This window comes from Saccopteryx leptura, chromosome 4, assembly GCF_036850995.1.
Source record: "Saccopteryx leptura isolate mSacLep1 chromosome 4, mSacLep1_pri_phased_curated, whole genome shotgun sequence".
Classification (NCBI taxonomy): domain Eukaryota; kingdom Metazoa; phylum Chordata; class Mammalia; order Chiroptera; family Emballonuridae; genus Saccopteryx; species Saccopteryx leptura.
In genome coordinates this window covers 196198902-196217381 of record NC_089506.1, presented here as the reverse complement: position 1 = coordinate 196217381, position 18480 = coordinate 196198902, and the positions used below count along the sequence as shown (strand labels likewise).

Here is an 18480-nt window from a genome sequence, read left to right as displayed (position 1 = left end):
TGACAGAACACAATGCCAGACTGGTCCTGTCTTATGGAATACAAGAAATTAACACCTCTGACATCTGAAAGGGCAGGGTTCCTAATGTCTTCCACAATCCCGACAGCTCCCTCCCCTCCCCAGCCTCTTCCCTGGTCTTCTGGGGGCATTTATTTGTTAGTACTTGGTACAAAGCACTGGTGGCAACCCCTCAGCATTATCAAGGAAACATTATTCTGTAAGGCAAGTTAACTGCCGACATTGGCGGTGCCCGTTTTGAGGGCACCTAGGATCAAATTCAGCCCCCAGTGACAGATACGACTCTGGAAACAAGTTCTGACCTAGGCCCCAGGTCCGTGCCAGCCGAAGCAGGGCGCGTCCCCCTCTTTCCACCAGGGGTGGACACGGCCACAGGAGCCCCTGCTGCTCCCCCTCCGACCTCCGGGCCCCAGAAGCCGGCTCCAGCCCCACCGTGCTGCAGAAAAGAGTCGTGCTCTACTTATCCTCACATTTCTGCCTGGGGTACGCACCATGGGAGGTGCTGGCGTCGGCATGATGGCGGTGGGCGGGATGGCGTGGGGGAACGGCGTGAAGGTGTGCTGGTGCGTGTGCTGGTGCGTGTGCTGGTGCTGGTGCTGGTGCTGGTGGAACTCGGTCCGCAGGTAGGGCGGAGGGCCCAGGGAGGCCCCGCGGTCAGCACTCTGAGAGGCCAGGAAACGCGTGTTCAGCTCCTGTCGCAGGATGTCTTGCTCTGGAAAGGAAGGAGAGGGAGAGAATGACACCTCTGCTTGCAGCAGGACAACCGAGTCCCTCACTAGGGGGCTTGGGACCCAGGGCCCGGGGCTCTTGGGCATGCAGCCAGGCCCTTAGCTGGAAGGGACAACCAACCAGGCTGACGACAGTAAGTCCCCGTCACAATCTAAGTCCCTGCTCCGTCTCACCGCCCGACTGTGAAGGACAGGCCTGTCAGTGTGGGGTGCTGACAGACTCCAAGCAAACGTCCGAGGTCAAGTTTCAGCTCAGTGACTGCCAGCCGAGTGACCCCGGGCACGGCTCATCACCCACCTGTGCCTCAGTTTCCTCATTCATCATGTGGGGACACTGCTGCCTACTTCAGGGGTTTATTTTGACGGTTACAGGAATTAACACCTGTAAGTTAGGAATAGTGACGGGCACACTAAGTAATAAATGCCGGCGGTTTACACGGAAGACGACCTTGAAGGGTAAGTCTCTGCTGGATGGTTCCCTGTATCGGTGACACGTGTAACAGAGCTACAGCGGACCCAAACTTGGCACCCCTGATTGTTAAGTACAGGTGAGGAGAAACGGACCCAAGACCTAACATGAGGTCTGTCTTTAAAATTCTGGGATGCATCGCCAGAAGTGAATCCGCCCCTTCAGGAAGAATTAGAAGGCCCTGTTCCCCAAAAGAAACCCCTGAAACCAGGGTGCAACCCCAGAGCCCGGACTGAAACAGACACAGGTCTGGGCAGGTCTGTCACTGACGGGAGCCGGGCAGCAGGGCACACAGCCACGGTGCCTTCCCGCATTACCAGTGGCGAACTCAGCAGCCAAAGCCTCGTGGCTTCAAACAAACCGGTTCTCCCTGGCGGCGCCCCATTCACCGGGCTTGGGCTAGGTGGGCAGGGGTGCCGGGAACCGTTTTAGCTGAACCTCAGCCCACAAAGGACTGACTATGAGTCGCACCCAACCCAGTGGGAAATCCTCAACAGAGATAAAACCCAGCAATGAGGGACGAGAGACGGCAGGAGAGGCCACCGGCCAGGGAGAGCGAGCTCCGGTCAGCGAGGCCAGCCGTCCATCCTACCTGAGTAAGTGCTCCCAGCTGGGTGTCCGGGCACCTGCAGACTCCCTGATGTCAGTGGTGGTGGAGGAGGCAGAGCCGTGGGAGGGGCAAACATATTGGGGTGATGGGAGTGTGCGGGGGGCTGGAGGGCGGGCGTGAAGCTGTGCAGCGGGCTGTGGTTGGGCAGGGAGAGCGGGAACGGGGAGGCTGAGGGGTGGTGGGGGATGTGAGGCGGGGCCGGCTGAGTCTTCGCTGGAGTGCTGCTTCTGCTGCTGCTGTTGGAGAACCAGAGGGGGGGGGGGGAGGGAGAGAGAAGGGCAATGAGAGAGAGAGGGAGGGAGGGAGAGAGAAAAGCAATGAAGCAATTAATTTTCTTAAAAAGAATCCCATCTCCCTGCTCAAAGCCCTGCAACCTCCGCCCCTGCTCCTGCTCCGCACGGGCAGCCTCTGGGCGCACGGGCAGCCTCTGGGCGCACGGGCAGCCTCTGGGCGCACAGGCAGCCTCTCGGGGACTCACACTTCTCTGCCCGCCACCCTGCTGCAGACCAGGGGGCCAGAGAACAGAAACTGTGGCCCGAGCTAGCGGCCACACCTCTGTGTCCAGACAGCTGATTCTGCCCCAAACTCCGCCAGCTCTCCGCCCTGAGGCCAGTCCTCCCCCCCCCCCCCCCCGCCACATTTCCTATAAAGCTCAACAATGGGCCAGAGGGAGCAGGACAGAGCCTGCCTGCAGTCCACCCTGTCTGTCCGCCACCTTGGGAAGGAACACGCACAGAGAACAGGTGAACCCGGGAGCTCAGGTTCCCTGTCACCTCGACCTTCGGGAGCCACTGAAACGGCCTCAGCGCAGAAGATGGGCCTGGCCCCCTGGGGAAGGGACAGCCCCCACCCTGCGTGTTCCCTCAGCTGTCACAGACAGGAAAAGGCAAGTCCCTGAACCACCACAGCCAGGGTGCCACAAGGAAAATGAGAGCAAAGATTAGCGCCCCTGAAGTGTGAGGCGTAAGGACTACACCCCCGGGACAGGACGGCTGTCCCCCTTCTCCCTGCAGCTGTCCTGGGCGCAGCTTTCTTTCAACCTTCTTCTGCAATTTGGCCAATCGAGACAGAGGAGGGCCTGGGCTTCCCTGAGTAGGAGCTCCTCTCTCTTTCTCAACACCCGGCTTCTTTATTCTCTACCTCTCTGACCCACCATGGTAGATGCAAGTCACAACGAAAAAATCCTCCGACCAGAACACTCCTTGGTCCCATCTTCCCGCCTCTGGAGGCACATAGAGATGGAGCTTCTTCGAAAGGCCCTCCCTCGGGGGCAAAGGGCCTCCTTCTAGGACTCTCTTAGCTCTCGGAGGTCTCTGAGGAACCTCAGGTCTCCATTCCCTGCCCCACCCGCAGGGGCTCCGGGCACAGCCCCCTCTGCTCTGGTTCCCCAGCACTCCCCTCCTCCCTCTGCCCTCCTCCCCTCCTCCCCTCTGCCTTCCTCCCCTCCTCCCCTCCTCCCCTCTGCCTTCCTCCCCTCCTCCCCTCCTCCCCTCTGCCTTCCTCCCCTCCTCCCCTCCTCCCCTCTGCCTTCCTCCCCTCCTCCCCTCCTCCCCTCTGCCTTCCTCCCCTCCTCCCCTCTGCCTTCCTCCCCTCCTCCCCTCCTCCCCTCTGCCTTCCTCCCCTCCTCCTTCCCTCCCTCCGGAGTTTCTAGATACTTTTGTTCTTTACAATGTCTCACTACCCAAACCAACCTGTCCTCTCCCAAGAGACCAGAGTCTCACCTGACTGTCCCTTTCTGTCCCTACTTCAGAGGAACCACCATGACAACGTTTCAACAAGGGAACCCCAGCCTCCTGGGGAGCCCGACCCACTACTATTGGCCCGCCCAAAAGAAGGCGGCGGAAGTCAGGCAGAAACAGAGCAGGTGGGCTCACCTGAGACTGTTGAGGCTCAAGCTGCTGCTGTTGTAGGCAGACAAAGGCTGGGAGAGGCTCTGGGACGAGGGGTGAGCCTGCACGGGCGGGAGGCTCTGATGGAGCAGCTGGGCAGGGGACTGCGGCCGCGGGGGCCTCGGCACCTGAGGCTTCGGGGCCGGAGGAAGCGGGACCTCCGGCGGGGCCTGCGCTGGCCGCGTGCTGGGCCGTGTGGGCTGAGGCGGGGCCTCTGTGCGCTGCACCAGGTCGGGGTCTGGGGACGGCGCTCTGGGCTGCGGCTCCGTCTGGGGCTGGGGCAGCGGCTGTAGGACCTGAGGGCAGGGGTCTTTAAGCACCACGGGCTCAAAGATCGGCTCTTTGCCACAGTCCTGGCTCTTCTCCTGGCTTCTCTCTAGACCAGATATCTTGGGGACAATCGGCCCTGCATCCTGGCTGTCATGTTCGGGCAGCGTGCTGACACCTAACTCCGAATCTGTAGTGGGGAGAGCAGAGACAAAATGACAGGCAGTGAGTGACATGGGAGTAGGACACAGGAAGGGGGAGCAGGCTCCAGGACCAGATCACGGAGCCCCGGGACCAGATCATGGAGCCCCAGCACCAGATCACAGAGCCCCAGGATCAGATCACGGAGCCCCGGGACCAGATCACAGAGCCCCAGGATCAGATCACGGAGCCCCAGCACCAGATCACAGAGCCCCGGGACCAGATCACAGAGCCCCGGGACCAGATCACAGAGCCCTGGGACCAGATCACGGAGCCCCGGGACCAGATCACGGAGCCCCAGCATCAGATCACAGAGCCCTGGGACCAGATCACAGAGCCCCGGCACCAGATCACGGAGCCCCGGGACCAGATCACAGAGCCCCGGCACCAGATCACGGAGCCCCGGGACCAGATCACGGAGCCCCGGCACCAGATCACGGAGCCCCGGGACCAGATCACAGAGCCCCGGGATCAGATCACAGAGCCCCGGGACCAGATCACAGAGCCCCAGGATCAGATCACGGAGCCCCGGGACCAGATCACAGAGCCCCGGGACCAGATCACGGAGCCCCAGCATCAGATCACAGAGCCCTGGGACCAGATCACGGAGCCCCGGGACCAGATCACAGAGCCCCAGGACCAGATCACAGAGCCCCAGGACCAGATCACAGAGCCCCAGCCACTGAGCCGGCGCAGGCCTCCTGCCGGGTCTTCACCGTGTGCAGAGACCGGGAAGCTGGGGGGGGGTGTCAGCCTTTGCCCCTCGAGCGGCCACCCCCTCGAGGAAAAATGGTAACCAGCCAGAGGAGGCTGCATTCCTGAACACAGGCCAAGCCATCTAGAGTCTGAAAATGAATGTACTCCTTCATCTCAACAAAGACTTTTATGAAGCAAGTTAAGAAACGATAGCCAACAAGTTGATTTTTCCCTTTTAACAACAAATCAAGTTCTTGAATACACAAAAGACAAGTGTTCTCAACAGCAAATGAAGTGAGTGTTACTAACCACACACAGATGCTGCTTCTTGGCCTCCTTGCCCCCACCCCCCTTTCCTTTTTGACAGATGAGACGCACTTGACATTTAGAGTAATAATTTTTTGGTTCAGGAAGCGCCCAACTTCCGGTCAAGCGTCAAGCCTTCTAGTGCTTGCCAGCTGATCACAGCAACGCCTGAGATCAAAAGTACACACGTGTGTTCAAGGCAAACTGACTGTCAACTACAAATGTAGAAAGTGCTTGGACCACGCCAGGTGTCCTCCCCCAAGTGACAATCAGGGGTGCCAATGCTGGCCATGGAGGCTAAGCCTGGATGTAGCATTTAAGTAAAATTCTACAATTGGGAAAGAAACTTGGAAAACAGATGCTCCTATAGGTTAGGAAAGCTATGATGTACCTGCACACAGCTACGCCACATCTAGTCTGGGGTTATCTAATTAGCCCCTCAGTCAAATGCCATAAAACTCTCTCACAGAATAATCAACTAGTGAAAGACAAACACGGCACTAATTATTTTAAAATGGCCTTATTTATGAGTACCGTATTCCCCGAAAAATTTGGGGTCTGAAAATGGTGCATCTTATACAGTGGTTGTAGATTTTTTTACTTTCATTTCCCACTTTTTCACGCAGATGAAGAGTTCTATGAATTTTATGATGAATAAAACTTGAGTTCAGTAACTACATGATACATTGTTTCCCCCCAAATTTTGGGTCCCAAAATTAAGGTGCGTCTTACACATGGGAGTGTCTTATACATGGAGAAATACGGTAAGTGCCTATACGTCTGGAGGGAAAATGATCTTTCCCACATTTACGTGTAAACAGATCCATCCTTTTACTACCATGCAACCTATAAATTAGGAAGGAAATCTATTGCAAAGCTCTCTGAAGTAGAATGTGTTGAGGGCATTCCTAAATGAAGGACGGTGGGCATGAACTCCCCTTCCTCTCTCATGCATCAAGTGTGAAGACGACGCTGTCCTCGCTGGCCCTACCAATTTCCAGCGATGTATTTGTGCATACACGCACTTCTCTTTTCCCTTCCCTGGAATCTGCATCGAAGCAATCCATTCTTTCCAATGTCCTCCTGGTGAGCCTGTAACCTATCGCGTGTACAACAGCAGAACAGACTGTGGGTTTAGAAACAACAGTGCATTTCTGGCTAACGGGAACTCGGCTCTCATCAGGTCCTCCAGACCGCCCTGGGACACGGCCGCCGACAGGATGCCGAGTCCTCTCTTCATAGCTTTCAGGTACGAAAGGACAAGGCACCCAACCAGGGCCTGTTGAAAAGTAACTCAGACTTCTGACATGCGGCTCACACATATTTCTATGCAGTGTTGTCTTGAGCACCTTTCTAGGGAGATTTTTTTTGCTTACAATAAGCTGAAATTTTATGAGTTCCCAAAACCTTGGTTTCCAGCTTGAGGCCCAAAGACCCTTGATGTGGACAGACCCCATCCAAGCAGGAGAAGAGCCCCTCCGTCACCAATGAAGACCCTTTTCCATGCAGACCCCATGCCCAGGGGTTCTGGCTCTGCTGCTGGCTGTGTGTGGATATTCCTACCATTTTCACAAGGGTTTCCATAGCAAGTAATGACGCGAGCTCACTGAGAACCCTCGGCTGCACACATCGCAGGCCGGCGAGTTAGGACGGGGGCCGAGATCCTAACAGAACAATTCCTCAACGAGAAACTCTCCGTGCACAACCAGGACCCTCCGCACTTTGGGAGCTGACTGAGGATTATTATGCCTACTACAATGGCAGAAACACAGTGTGCTGTCTTTTCCTACTGCTTTGTTTTTGCTGGGCTGGGCTGGTGAAGAAGAAATACATCAATATTTTCCATATCATTAAGTTTAAATTCAAATTCATGACATCGCTTCGAATATTCCATGTCCAGACCCAAGTTTCTCTCTGACGTAAAAGAACGTTTCCTTTCCCAGGGGACACCGCCCCAAGAGTCAGTAAGGAAGCGTGTTAGAAATACCCAGGTACTTCTTCATACATCTAACTGGATTATATGCCACCTCCCTGTTCTTAATTAATGAGCCTTTACATTTTGCACAACACAGTCCAATTTGCAGGAGACACCAGGCAAGCCTGGGCTCGCTTCCCAAGGCTCTGTGAAGGCACATGGAGTTGGCTTCCACGTCTCCTCTGTGGCCCCACTGTCCCAGTCCCAACCTAACACAGCCAGAGAGAGAGAGAGAGAGAGAGAGAGAGAGAGAGAGCAGTGGGCTGAGCCTGCGGAGGCCTTGCGCCCACTGACCCTCGCCGAGGCGCACAGGGCAGACCCATTCCTGCCCAGGAAGCTGCAAATCTCTGTGAAACGGTCTGCGATGAGTGACGGGAGGAAAGCGCCTAGGAGACACGGGACTCTGGAACAAGACCAGGATCCGGGAGGCCAGTCCAGCACTTCTCACACTTGGTAATGTGCCTCCAGATCACATGCAGATCTGATTAAAATGCAGGTTCGGATTCAGTCACTGCGGCCGGGGCTCCAGCGTCTGCCTTTCTGAGATCTTCCCGAGGGACGCTGATGCTTGCTGGACCCTTCTGCGAGCAGCAAGGCTCCTACGCAACCTGCCCTAACTGACTAGATGGGGAAGAAGCTCAGAGAAGGTAAGGGACTTGCTCGCTAGAAGTCGCTTGGCTGTTTAATACATCAAACGACTTTGAGTCCTAGCTCTAACTCTGCCACCGCCAAGTGCCTTTTCTCTAACTAACACTATGCTGCCTCCTAAAAAGCAAAGAAAAATAAAATCTGAAAACAAAGTAGGTGATGGTAACTCCAGGATTCACTGCAAGTACTTAGGTGTAACCAGACAGTGGAAAGGATTAGTTACAAAGAGAGGCTGAAACACCGCTCTTCAGCTAAACCTGAAAGCCACCCTCAAGGCATCAACTCCCTGGGGCCGCACCCAACGGGCAGGATGGTGACAGGTCGGAAGGCCGGTAGGAACTCTGGGGCTGAAACAGGTTTAGGACCCCCCCATTTACAGTCTCTGGGGGCACGTATTAGGCGCCATACGTTTTTGTGGCTAATTGGTAATGCATTTCCTCTTCCTTTCAATTATTCAATAAATGTTATCTTCCCGGTTAAGCTTTTCCATCTCAACAGTCCATTTGTCTTATGGCGCCCTCTCCAAATTTGGCAAGAACACAGTTTTAAAAAATCATTTTGTATTGGTCTGTGTGCTCTTTGCCAAGGAATGAAACTCGCTGAGGTCGAAAGAAACAGGAATGTACAAATAGACTAGTTATTAAGGAGTTTTATTTATGACATTTTGAGGTTTGAAAAGCTCTTCTTGTGATTATAAAAATAACACATCGTGCTGATAATAAAAGACATGTGATTTAAAATTACACGGTGTAGGATACAGTAGGAAGGCTAATTTACTGCATGTAAAGTATATACTTCAATGAATTTGACTCAGACACAACAGATTTTTTACTAATTTAAGGACAGATTAGGGAAAAAATTTGATTTTGATACAAAGTTGATACAAGTCCCTGGGGAAATGGATGTTCTTGTATTGTACCAGTAGAATGTAAACCCTAGGACTTCTGTAGAAGGCAATTTGGCAATAGTTAGCCAAAAAACTGATGGACTCCCTTGGCCTGGTATGTAAGGGTGTGGTTTATTGACACAATGAAACAAGATCACGGTTGGAATTGCAAGTTTGGAAATAAGTCAAATATCGTCATTAGGGGACTGGTTACCTATATACATTTGGTCTATCCGCAGCACGGCAAATACTGAAGTTATAAAATATGAATGAGGACCTCTGTACGATAATGCATAATAGCATATGCTAGCCTTTATGAAAACCAGAGGAAGATTAGCAATATATTCATTTTTACTATTTGTATAAATAAGGGTCTGGAAGAATACACAAGAAACCAGTAACAGTGGGTACCTGTACATGGGTTTGGAGAGGAGAGAGAATTAGATGGACAAGAAACTGGAGGAAGGGGAGGTATTTCACTATATGCAGCTGCATTATATTTAAGTTTGTGAATCATGTGATCACATTACCTATTAAAATTGTTACAAGAAAATTAGTCTTGCATTTAAAAACAGTCTCAGCACCTGGCCTGTGGTGATGCAGTGGATAGAGCATTGACCTGGAACACTGAGGTCACTGGTTCAAAACCCTGGGCTTGCCTGGTCAAGGCACATATGAGAAGCAATCAATGAACAACTAAAGTGAAGCAACTATAAGTTGATACTTCTCATTCTCTGCTACTCCTCCCTCTGTAAAATCAATACTTAAAATCTTTTAAACAACAGTCTGAGCAAGATAAAAAAGAAAAAAGCAAGCAAAACTGGGAATTTGAATAGTGGCATGACTATATGCATGGAGAGTATACTTTATATAAAATAAAATAATATTGTGTAAGTTACAATAATTTGAAAATAAAGGCCCTGGCCAGTTGGCTCAGTAGTAGAGCGGTAACCCAGCATGTGGATGTCCCAGGTTCGATTCCTGGTCAGGGCACAGAGGAGACGCACCCATCTGCTTCTCCACCTTCCCCTTCTCCCTTTTCTCTTTCTCTCTCTCTCTCTCTCTCTCTCTCTTCCCCTCCTGCACCACTGCTCAATTGGAGCAAGTTGGCTCCGGCACTGAGGATGGCTCCATGGCCTCTGCCTCAGGCGCCAGGAAGAGCTTGGTTGCTCAACGAGGTAATTGCCCCAGATGGGCAGAGCATCGCCCCCTAGTGGGCTTGCCAGCTGGATCCCAGTTGGGGCACATGTGGGAGTCTGTCTCTGCCTTCCTCCTCTCACTGAGAAAAAAAAAAAAGAATGGATTTTATGAAAAAAATATAAATGTCTAAAATTGACTTAAAAACAAGCAAACCTGATCATAATAGTAAACTGAAAAACAACTCAATAATCCACACCTCAAGCCCTCCAAAAGGCACCAGGCGCATATAACTGTTGGAGACAACATGGACTAGACCCGTCAGAAACAAATTATTTGTGTCATTGACATTGAAAACCAACAGCGAACACTGCAAAAGGAAGAGGCAAAAGTATTATTTACAAAGACATAAATTTAACTGTCTAGGCTAGAAAACATAGGCTACCATCTAAAACATATTTAAACTAATAAAAATTTAGGGAGGTATCCAAATAAGGAAAAACCACAAACATTAGTCACTTTTCTATACAACAGCAACAGTGAATAGAAAACATAATTTAAAAGTGGCTCTCCTTTACAATAAAAAAAAAAAGTCATATAATACTTGGGAACGAACCTAAAAAGATTACAGAAGTGTATCCTCAGAAATGCTCAGAGCACTTCCGTGTTCAGGGGCGTTTCATGATGCAAAAGAGGAAACACGCCAAAGCCGTGCAAGTCGGGGTCCTCCCTCAAGGACCCAACTGCTAGAGGAAGTTCTCAAACTTTGCGGGAGTGGGGTTGGCAGTCCCATGAGCAAAGGGCACTCCTGGCTCCTGAAAAGATGAGATGTCCTGCATGGTGAAGGACAGTCCCACACAGCATCTCTCTTCTCTTTCTGAAGTCCCTCTGGACACCTGTACAGCTGAAGGACCCAGAACCAAAATCTGCTTTTGCATATTAACACATTTTGGGGGGCATGGTTTTAATAAACACTGGATTTTCCAGGAATGCAACTATTGTAACATGTACGTTATGTCTGTTGTATCTTGCTATGAATAACCAAGAGTTGTTCATCATTTGGAAAATTATGACATCAGTGGTAAGGTTGATCCTAGGATTTGAATTACCATGGCCCATGTACCTCGATGAGTCAAGCACTCCATTCGCTTACATTCGAGCATCTAACCATTGAGTGAGTGTCCCCTCATGTAAAATGAGTATTCAGGTACTTAAAACATTTTTACTATAAATTGGTTTCTATTTGTTTCTCTTTTTACATTTCATAAGGGTTTTATATATAGTTTAAATTATGTGGATAGACAGGCATATTAACCACACAGTTCCATCCAGAAAGTAAAGAATGTGTTATAAAATATTTCATATATAAAAGAGAGGGTTGGCTGTGGAAGTTAAATTGTCGTGTTAGGTGCTTTCCACAATATAAAGCACAAAGTAGATAAGTGATCGATGTTCCCAAAAACTATTATAGAAAAATATCTAATGTTGTGGAAAATATTTCATGACAAAATTACTAGTAAGTTAAATAAAGCACTCTGTCATCAGTATATACAGTCTCAATAGTGAAAATTATCTGTGCAAGTACATATATTTATGAAGAGAAAAAAAGAGTAGATATATATCAAAATGTTAATTATAATCCCATCACCCAGAAATAATCATTGACTTTTAAGTTTGTGCTGTTCTAACTTTCCACAGTTTCTATAGTGAACATGTATTATTATTGTAAAATTAAAAAAAGGGATATTTTAAAATAAGTTCCTTAGCGCAGTGGTCCCCAACCCCTGGGCCGCGGACAGGTACCAGTCTGTGGGCCATTTGGTACCGGTCCGCAGAGAAAGAAGAAATAACTTATATTATTTCTGTTTTATTTATATTTAAGTCTGAACGATGTTTTATTTTTTTAAAAAATGACCAGATTCCCTCTGTTACATCCGTCTAAGACTCACTTTTGAAGCTTGTCTCAGTCACGTGATACATTTATCCATCCCACCCTAAAGGCCGGTCCGTGAAAATATTTTCTGACATTAAACCGGTCCGTGGCCCAAAAAAGGTTGGGGACCACTGCCTTAATGGACAACATACCTCACATTCAAAAGAAGTCAACAGAGAAAGTCTTTGAACTACCCCACTTACTAGATAAATTAAAAAAATAAAAATTAAAAAAAAACCCTCCTCACCCAGAGGACAGATAAATAAACACGTGCTTCTCAGAAATAAGGACAGAGTATGGGTAGGTATGGTGAGCATCAGCCTTCCAAGGATTCTTTAGTGTCTCTAACTGATTCTAACTGGGTGCATTTAAAGACAGAAAGGAAATGGTGAATATTTTCAGTGATGGTGATGGAGGAGCAAGAGGAGGAAAAGAAGAAGAAAACCTTTCTCAAGCACATTTCTGAGCTTCTGGCTTTTACACGTCTTTACACTCAATTAAAAAGCCCTAATAGGGCTTACTCACTACAACGTCATTACTGCAGCAAATATGAATGAGCCTTAAAGACATCCAGAAAACCACGTGGGGCACTGGTCATTAGGCAGGGTATCTATTCATCCACCCATCCACCCATATCTGAATGTCTGATACATATCATCTAGAAAAGGGCAACTCCTATTGTTAAATTATCCTACCTTCTAGTTAACTTCTCTACTTGTTGTCCAAAGGACAGAGCCACAGAGACCTCACCACATGGAAGGGACAAAGACTGCAGCCAAGTAAGAACCCGGACTTCAAATGAAAGAAACATGGGAGCATAAACAAATGTTGTTATGTTCAAAATGAAAAGGCCCAAACCATAGGGAAGCATCAGATTTCTGTCAACCAATATGTAAGTATTTCAAGCTACTAACAATACCCATTCTTTAAACACTTTTTGTCCATTCTGTTCCCTCAAACAAAATCCTTTTACCAAAGACCGCACACTTGGTATATACACTTATTGAAACAAAAATTGCACGACTGACTTAACTGAGCAATACTTTGACTTTTCCCCACATTTGAGACTCTACCTCTACAACTCCATTCCAGTGGTGTTTGGCAAAGTCTACCTTCTCTAACACACACTTCTTATTTTCCTCCTCCCTCTGTTCCTCAAATCATTAAACAGAGACCAGTTTGTTCCATTAGCAGATTCAATTACTCGAATGAATGGAAGGATGACATTCGGTCTTGCAGCTCTTCTCGGTCACTGCAACTGTACAAATAAATTGAGGAAAAGCCACTGTTTGTTCAAGGCAAATTAATTTTCAAACACGGCAAGCGTGGGAGATCAGGGGAATGATGGGTGCTTGGCAGGGCTCAAAGAGATTCCATTTTGTGCTTGTCATTTTGTGTAAACATTAATTACCATCTGGGAGGCTAAGCTCTGGGTTGAAGTCTGCATGGCAAACCTTGGGAGGGCCCCAGGGTTCCTAGTAAAAGCAAAATCCTAAATAAAAAATAAAAAAGAAAGAAAAAGAAAAGCCGTTGCATCTGCCGACACAGCAGCAGTCCCCTGGGACAGCTGTGTGGAGGCCAGCAGATTAGAGGTTGCTGTTATTAGAGAAGCTAGTTTGGATATTATCTAGTTTACCAGATGAACACAGGATAGAGGTTAATCTGACAAGGGTTAAAGAAAAATCAACAGACTGTAGTTGAGTGTATTTAAACTTGTTTCAAGTTTATTCCTTGTAAACCTCACACCAAAGAGCATCAATCCGTAAGCGTTTATAGTCCTGTGCGTCGAAGGGAGCATCCCAGACCGTGCAGACAGGAGCCCATCAGAACGGCTTCTGCCTACAGAACAAAGCGCCCTTAAAGGTCAACCTAAGCTTACAAACGTTTAATTTCTTTTGCAGCCTCTAGCAAATTACAGGCAAGGAAGAATCGAGTTGATGAAGGACCAAAATTGGAATGAGAGAAATAGGCTGCGATGTATTGGGGGTGGGAATGGGGACACCCCCTCCCCCCAATAGTGTACATATAATCTTTATGCTTTTCACTCCATACAAGGATAAAGACTGACTAGGGTCGCTGCATATGCCCAGCACTCTGTTAGGTCCTAAGGATAAACAGATGCACCAGCAGCAGCCCCTGCCTTCCAGGAGACAGCAGCTGCAGATGCAGAGCACAGCCCGGAAGAAGGAGACGGGAAACTAGAGTCAGGAAACCTGTCGCCTTCCCCTTCCATGTTTGATCTGTAAGCTTCAGAAATAAGCTTAGATAATGAAAGCGAATGAGGATAACCCAGTACATTTGATTGATCCTGAGTTATAGATGGTGAGGCTCCTTCATCTATGTATATATAAACATGTTCCTGCCGCCCTGGTCCCGGGAATCAGTCTCAGACCCAAACTAGCTGAACTGTGTTCTGGGATGTGTCGACATCTGACATGAGGAACAAGGTACACAGGATGAAATCTCCAGTCACTTCTGAGAACACGGGGGAAACTCCAAATACCAGTTTCAGAGAAAGCCCACGCTTCCCTGTTCTGGCATCTACGACAGGTCCCCATTATTTTGGCTCGTGTCCTCCTGCCAGCCTCAATATTCAGCAGCTGGCCTCTCTGGACAAGATCGCCGCCTGCTTGGCTGCTGTCCCCAGCACCTCCCTGCCTCCCTGCCTCCGCCCCCACCTCCCTCCGCGGGTCTCAGCCTCCTGGCCTGCCCTCACCAACCCCGGCTGGCTGCTGCCCAAGCGCCCACATGACACTGTACGCGCACAGGTGCACACACCCGTGTACAACCCCCCTTCACACCGGTGCACACTCAGCACTTCCTGAGACACTTCTGGGTTGGCGCCTCAGTACTGAGGGTCCTAACAAGGAGATGTTCTCAGAGGCGTTTCAACCAAACGTGCATGTATTCATGCAACATGCCAGGCCGCTCTGAGTAAGAGCAAACTGGAGGACAAGGCTATCTGCATAACAAAGCCACCGCTCACGTTCTAGAACAACAAGGAAACTGCGTATTTTGGGTCTTTTCCAAGAGGTGGGATCACAGCACTGAAAATGAATGATAAGATACCTGGTTAGGAAAATATAGTCTTCCTAGTACCTAAGCATCCCACCTCTCACCTCTGGAACGACTGAGTGAGGATAGATATGGGGGAGAAGACCTCAGTGCCACCTTTCTGCAGACCCCCCCACCCCCCGTATTTGCATCACGAAGTATAAATGAGGACTAACCTCTGTCAAGCTCACATGTCTATTGATAGACCCGACACCGGCCTCACTGGCCTGCTGCCCACTGCTAACTCCTCATGCCACTGCCTGAGGGTCTCATGTTCAGAGCCAGAAGGGGCAATAATTTTGAGGCTAATCTGATCCTGGTCACCTTCTGAAGCAAAAATTCTCTGGTATACTGTGTCCTTGTCATTTTGTCTCTTGATGTAACAAGCACTATTCCCTGGCTCCGTACGTGTCTGCTGCCTCGTCGTGTTTTTGATGCTGTGGGGCTATGGAATGAGGCATCCAGCCAGCGGCGTGCCCACTCAGAAAGCTTCGTATGCCCGTTACGGTTTGCAAATGATTGGCTCTCATTAAACCCTATTTTCAACACTTTGAGCTTTACCAAAGGTTATTTTCTCAAGGACAAAGGGAAAAGCAACCAGCACCAAAACTCCACTGAAATCCTACCAGTCACCCTACTTGGTACACTAGGATTCTGTTGCATCTGATTCCGGGCACAGATTAGACAATCACTGAGACCCACTCAGTAAAGAGGCTGGGCGGGCCGTGCAGTGACGACACGTAAGACTTTCTGCCTCTCAAGTCTCTCCCTAGGCACTGCTCAGCTCCTGGGCTCTCCTTACAAACACTTTCCACCCTCAGGTTTCCCCTTAGCCCTCTGCACGCAGGGCTCTGATGTGTGGCTGGGCTTCCGCTCGGCACAAGCATCAGTAAGCACGGCTCACTCTCTGTGGTTTCATGCACACTTTATCCCTCTACCGCGAGGGTCCCCTGCACTATGCGACACCCCTCTAACTACTTCTTTTCCCTTGATACCATCTCCTTTCAGGGTCCAGGTATCAAAAGGAAGGTCTCGAGTTACTCTAGTGTGAAGGTGTGATTCCTCATAGGGGCAACCAAGTCTTCTGTTCCGAGTGAAGGGAGAAAGGAATTGCAAACGAGTAGGCTTGTGGACTACTCTGGCCCTGGGCTCACCCTGGGCCGACAGAGCTGCAGAGCGGCAGGGTTTGTTGGTTCCCACAAGCAGTATCAGTGACCTCAGCCCATTTTCTACCAAGTTCACACAGCTGCCACTCGGTGTGTAGCAGAGAAGGAGGCTATTCCTCCAGATATCATCGAGGCTCCTGAAGAGCCATGTTCTCCCAGTGGACGGTGGGAAAACCCCAGAGCCACTCCCGTCCTGTTCTCAGCAGGTCACTGTGAGACAAGGGGCCTTTGCCGTGGGAAACAGCTACCGACCTCTGGCAATGAACACTGCTGGCACACAGACATGCCTACCCGTAGTCCTGAGGCCAGGTGACAAACCTCTCCCCGACGGCTGTTCAAACCACGTGCTGTGGCCCATGGACCCTGGGTGCTGCAAGCCCCTGCAACCTGGCTGACTAGCTCGTGTGTGAGCACCACAGATGACTAGAAAGGATCCTTGGAAGCTGCTTTCCCCATGATATCACGGAGCCTTTGATTCTTTGGTTAAAGGAGGAGAAGCGGGGAAAGGAGGACTTGAATAGTTTCTCCACAAGCTTTGAACTTTCTGGTCCCAAACTGTCTACCAAACCTTGGTTCCAATGACTGTAGCCTGCAATCTTGCTCTTCCAACTCTGCTGCACAGGCCAGCCACACCAGCCTCCCCAGCGACCACGTTAGGAAGGTATTCACAGCCTCGGCTCACATGCATGTTTGAGTTCACAAAGCATGTTCTCTAGTCCTGCTGGGCTGTTACGGAGCCTCAGCAAGCCCCATCGCTGAGGGATGCCAGCCAGAAGGCTGCCAGTCTTTCTGTTTCCGTCTCCCAAGACCCCCTCTTGGAAACAACTTCCTTCATCCCGACAGTGGGTGGGTTCCCCGTCCGCACATGAGCTGCTGCAGGGGTCAGGCGGTGGGCAGTGGTGATGTCGTGCACAGACCAGAGGCCGCCTCCAGCACCGATCCTCAGCCACGAGAGCCAGCAACAGGGAGCTCTCATTCGTGATCTTCCCCGTCCTGGCTCCACAAGCGTCCACTGGGTCACTCGCCACGTGCAACAGGGAGTTAGTGAAGAGTCTTGCCCCAAAGAACAGCCATGAGGCAACCTCAAGGACCACAGAAGAGGAAGTAGATTTGTTTTAAATGGCATCCTGGTCAGAACCAGGACCAAAAAGATGGTTGATTATGGAAGAAACTTTCAACCTAGAATGGCCTGGGCTGCCACACAGGGGAACAAGCGAGTGTTCTCTTTTGCTCCTTACTGGAAGTGTACAAGAGGGCACTGAATGACCGTGTGACCGTGACAAGAATTCTGAAGAGTTAGTCGTGGAATGGGAAGGAGACTGGACTAGATGATTTCTGAAATTCTACGAGTCCCTAAATAAGACATCGGTATCACACTCCTTGAAAGGACATTTCTTCATTTTTGCTTCTTAATCTTCCAATATCTCCCCCCTGTAGGTTAATGGACACCATCTCCTTGCTTTGCACAAGTTTTGATAAACACCACCTCTTAAATAAATAATTACAAAGAATCCCTGAGAATAGAGATATAATTTTCTTTAGAAACAGAAATAAATCTGCTTATTCCTCACCATAATTTTTGAAAAGTTGCAAGATTTTTTTTTTTTTAAATGGAGTGAGGGTGACTTATGTGCTGTTTCCTATACAGGGTGGGCCAAAAGTAGGTTTACAGTTGTTCATATGAAAATTCATACAATAATAAATAATAACACAGGAATAAACTCTGTGTTTCGCGTACTCACAACTGTAAACCTACTTGGACCCATCCTGTCTATGCAATATTTTTTCTTTTTAAAAAGACAAACCTACCAATTCCTAATTTTCTATAAACCACAATACAATAAATACTTGACTGAAAAATAAAATCTCTTATCACTATGTCATGTACCGTTATTTGGTCACTTGTCATTACTTCATTTCATTGCCCTTCATTTCCGGGACAAAAAGGAAACACGCCCAAGTGTAAACTTGAAGCCCCATGCCCGTGAGGTCCAGGGAAGGAGGATGGGGACGACATGAGCCCGTCAGAACCCGGGGGGTTCCACGGTGGCGTTCCGGACTCCAAAACTACTCATCTGCTTGAGTAGCCGTTGGCATCTCGAATGGTAAAAACCATCCTGCAGAAACACACAGCAGGGAACGTCAGCTGTCCTTGGATGGAGATGGAGCTGGGGGGTATTAAGTCACTGAAACAGTAGCCCCACTGCTCAGTTACAACTGTGAGTGTAACCCTGGCAGGGAAAGGCTGTCAGGCAACCACGTCGAGGCTTGGGACAGGAACTGTCACAATGACTTCGACTCCCTTGCAAATATCTGCACTTGATTTTCAGAGAAGTTTTCAAAACAGAACGGCAGAAGGGGAAACAGCCTTCACTCGTTTCTTCCACAACTGCCCGAGGACCACGTCCACCGGCAGCCCCCATCATCCCCAGCCCCCCATCATCCCCAGGCTCCCATCATCCCCAGCCCCCCATCATCCCCAGGCTCAGTGTGAAGT

The 18480-nt window shown here is 49.6% G+C and overlaps 1 protein-coding gene and 1 long non-coding RNA gene across 4 annotated transcripts in view; one reads left to right on the top strand and one right to left on the bottom strand.

The window, feature by feature from the left end:
* Positions 1–18480, bottom strand: part of AUTS2 (activator of transcription and developmental regulator AUTS2) — a 1175598-nt gene that overhangs the window by 28412 nt on the left and 1128706 nt on the right. Inside the window, exons 7-9 of one of the 3 annotated variants that reach the window (XM_066382453.1) lie at positions 3700–4171; positions 1808–2061; positions 489–730 (exon numbers count right to left, since the gene is read on the bottom strand). In XM_066382453.1, the coding sequence (XP_066238550.1) occupies positions 489–730; positions 1808–2061; positions 3700–4171 (968 nt within the window). The remainder of the gene's footprint in view (positions 1–488; positions 731–1807; positions 2062–3699; positions 4172–18480) is intronic. The other 2 variants (XM_066382455.1, XM_066382454.1) reach the window with 2 other exon arrangements.
* On the top strand, positions 7634–14614 carry LOC136402490 (uncharacterized). Its single transcript, XR_010750978.1, has 3 exons — positions 7634–7806; positions 12492–12655; positions 13665–14614. It is a non-coding gene; the product is annotated as an uncharacterized lncRNA (long non-coding RNA).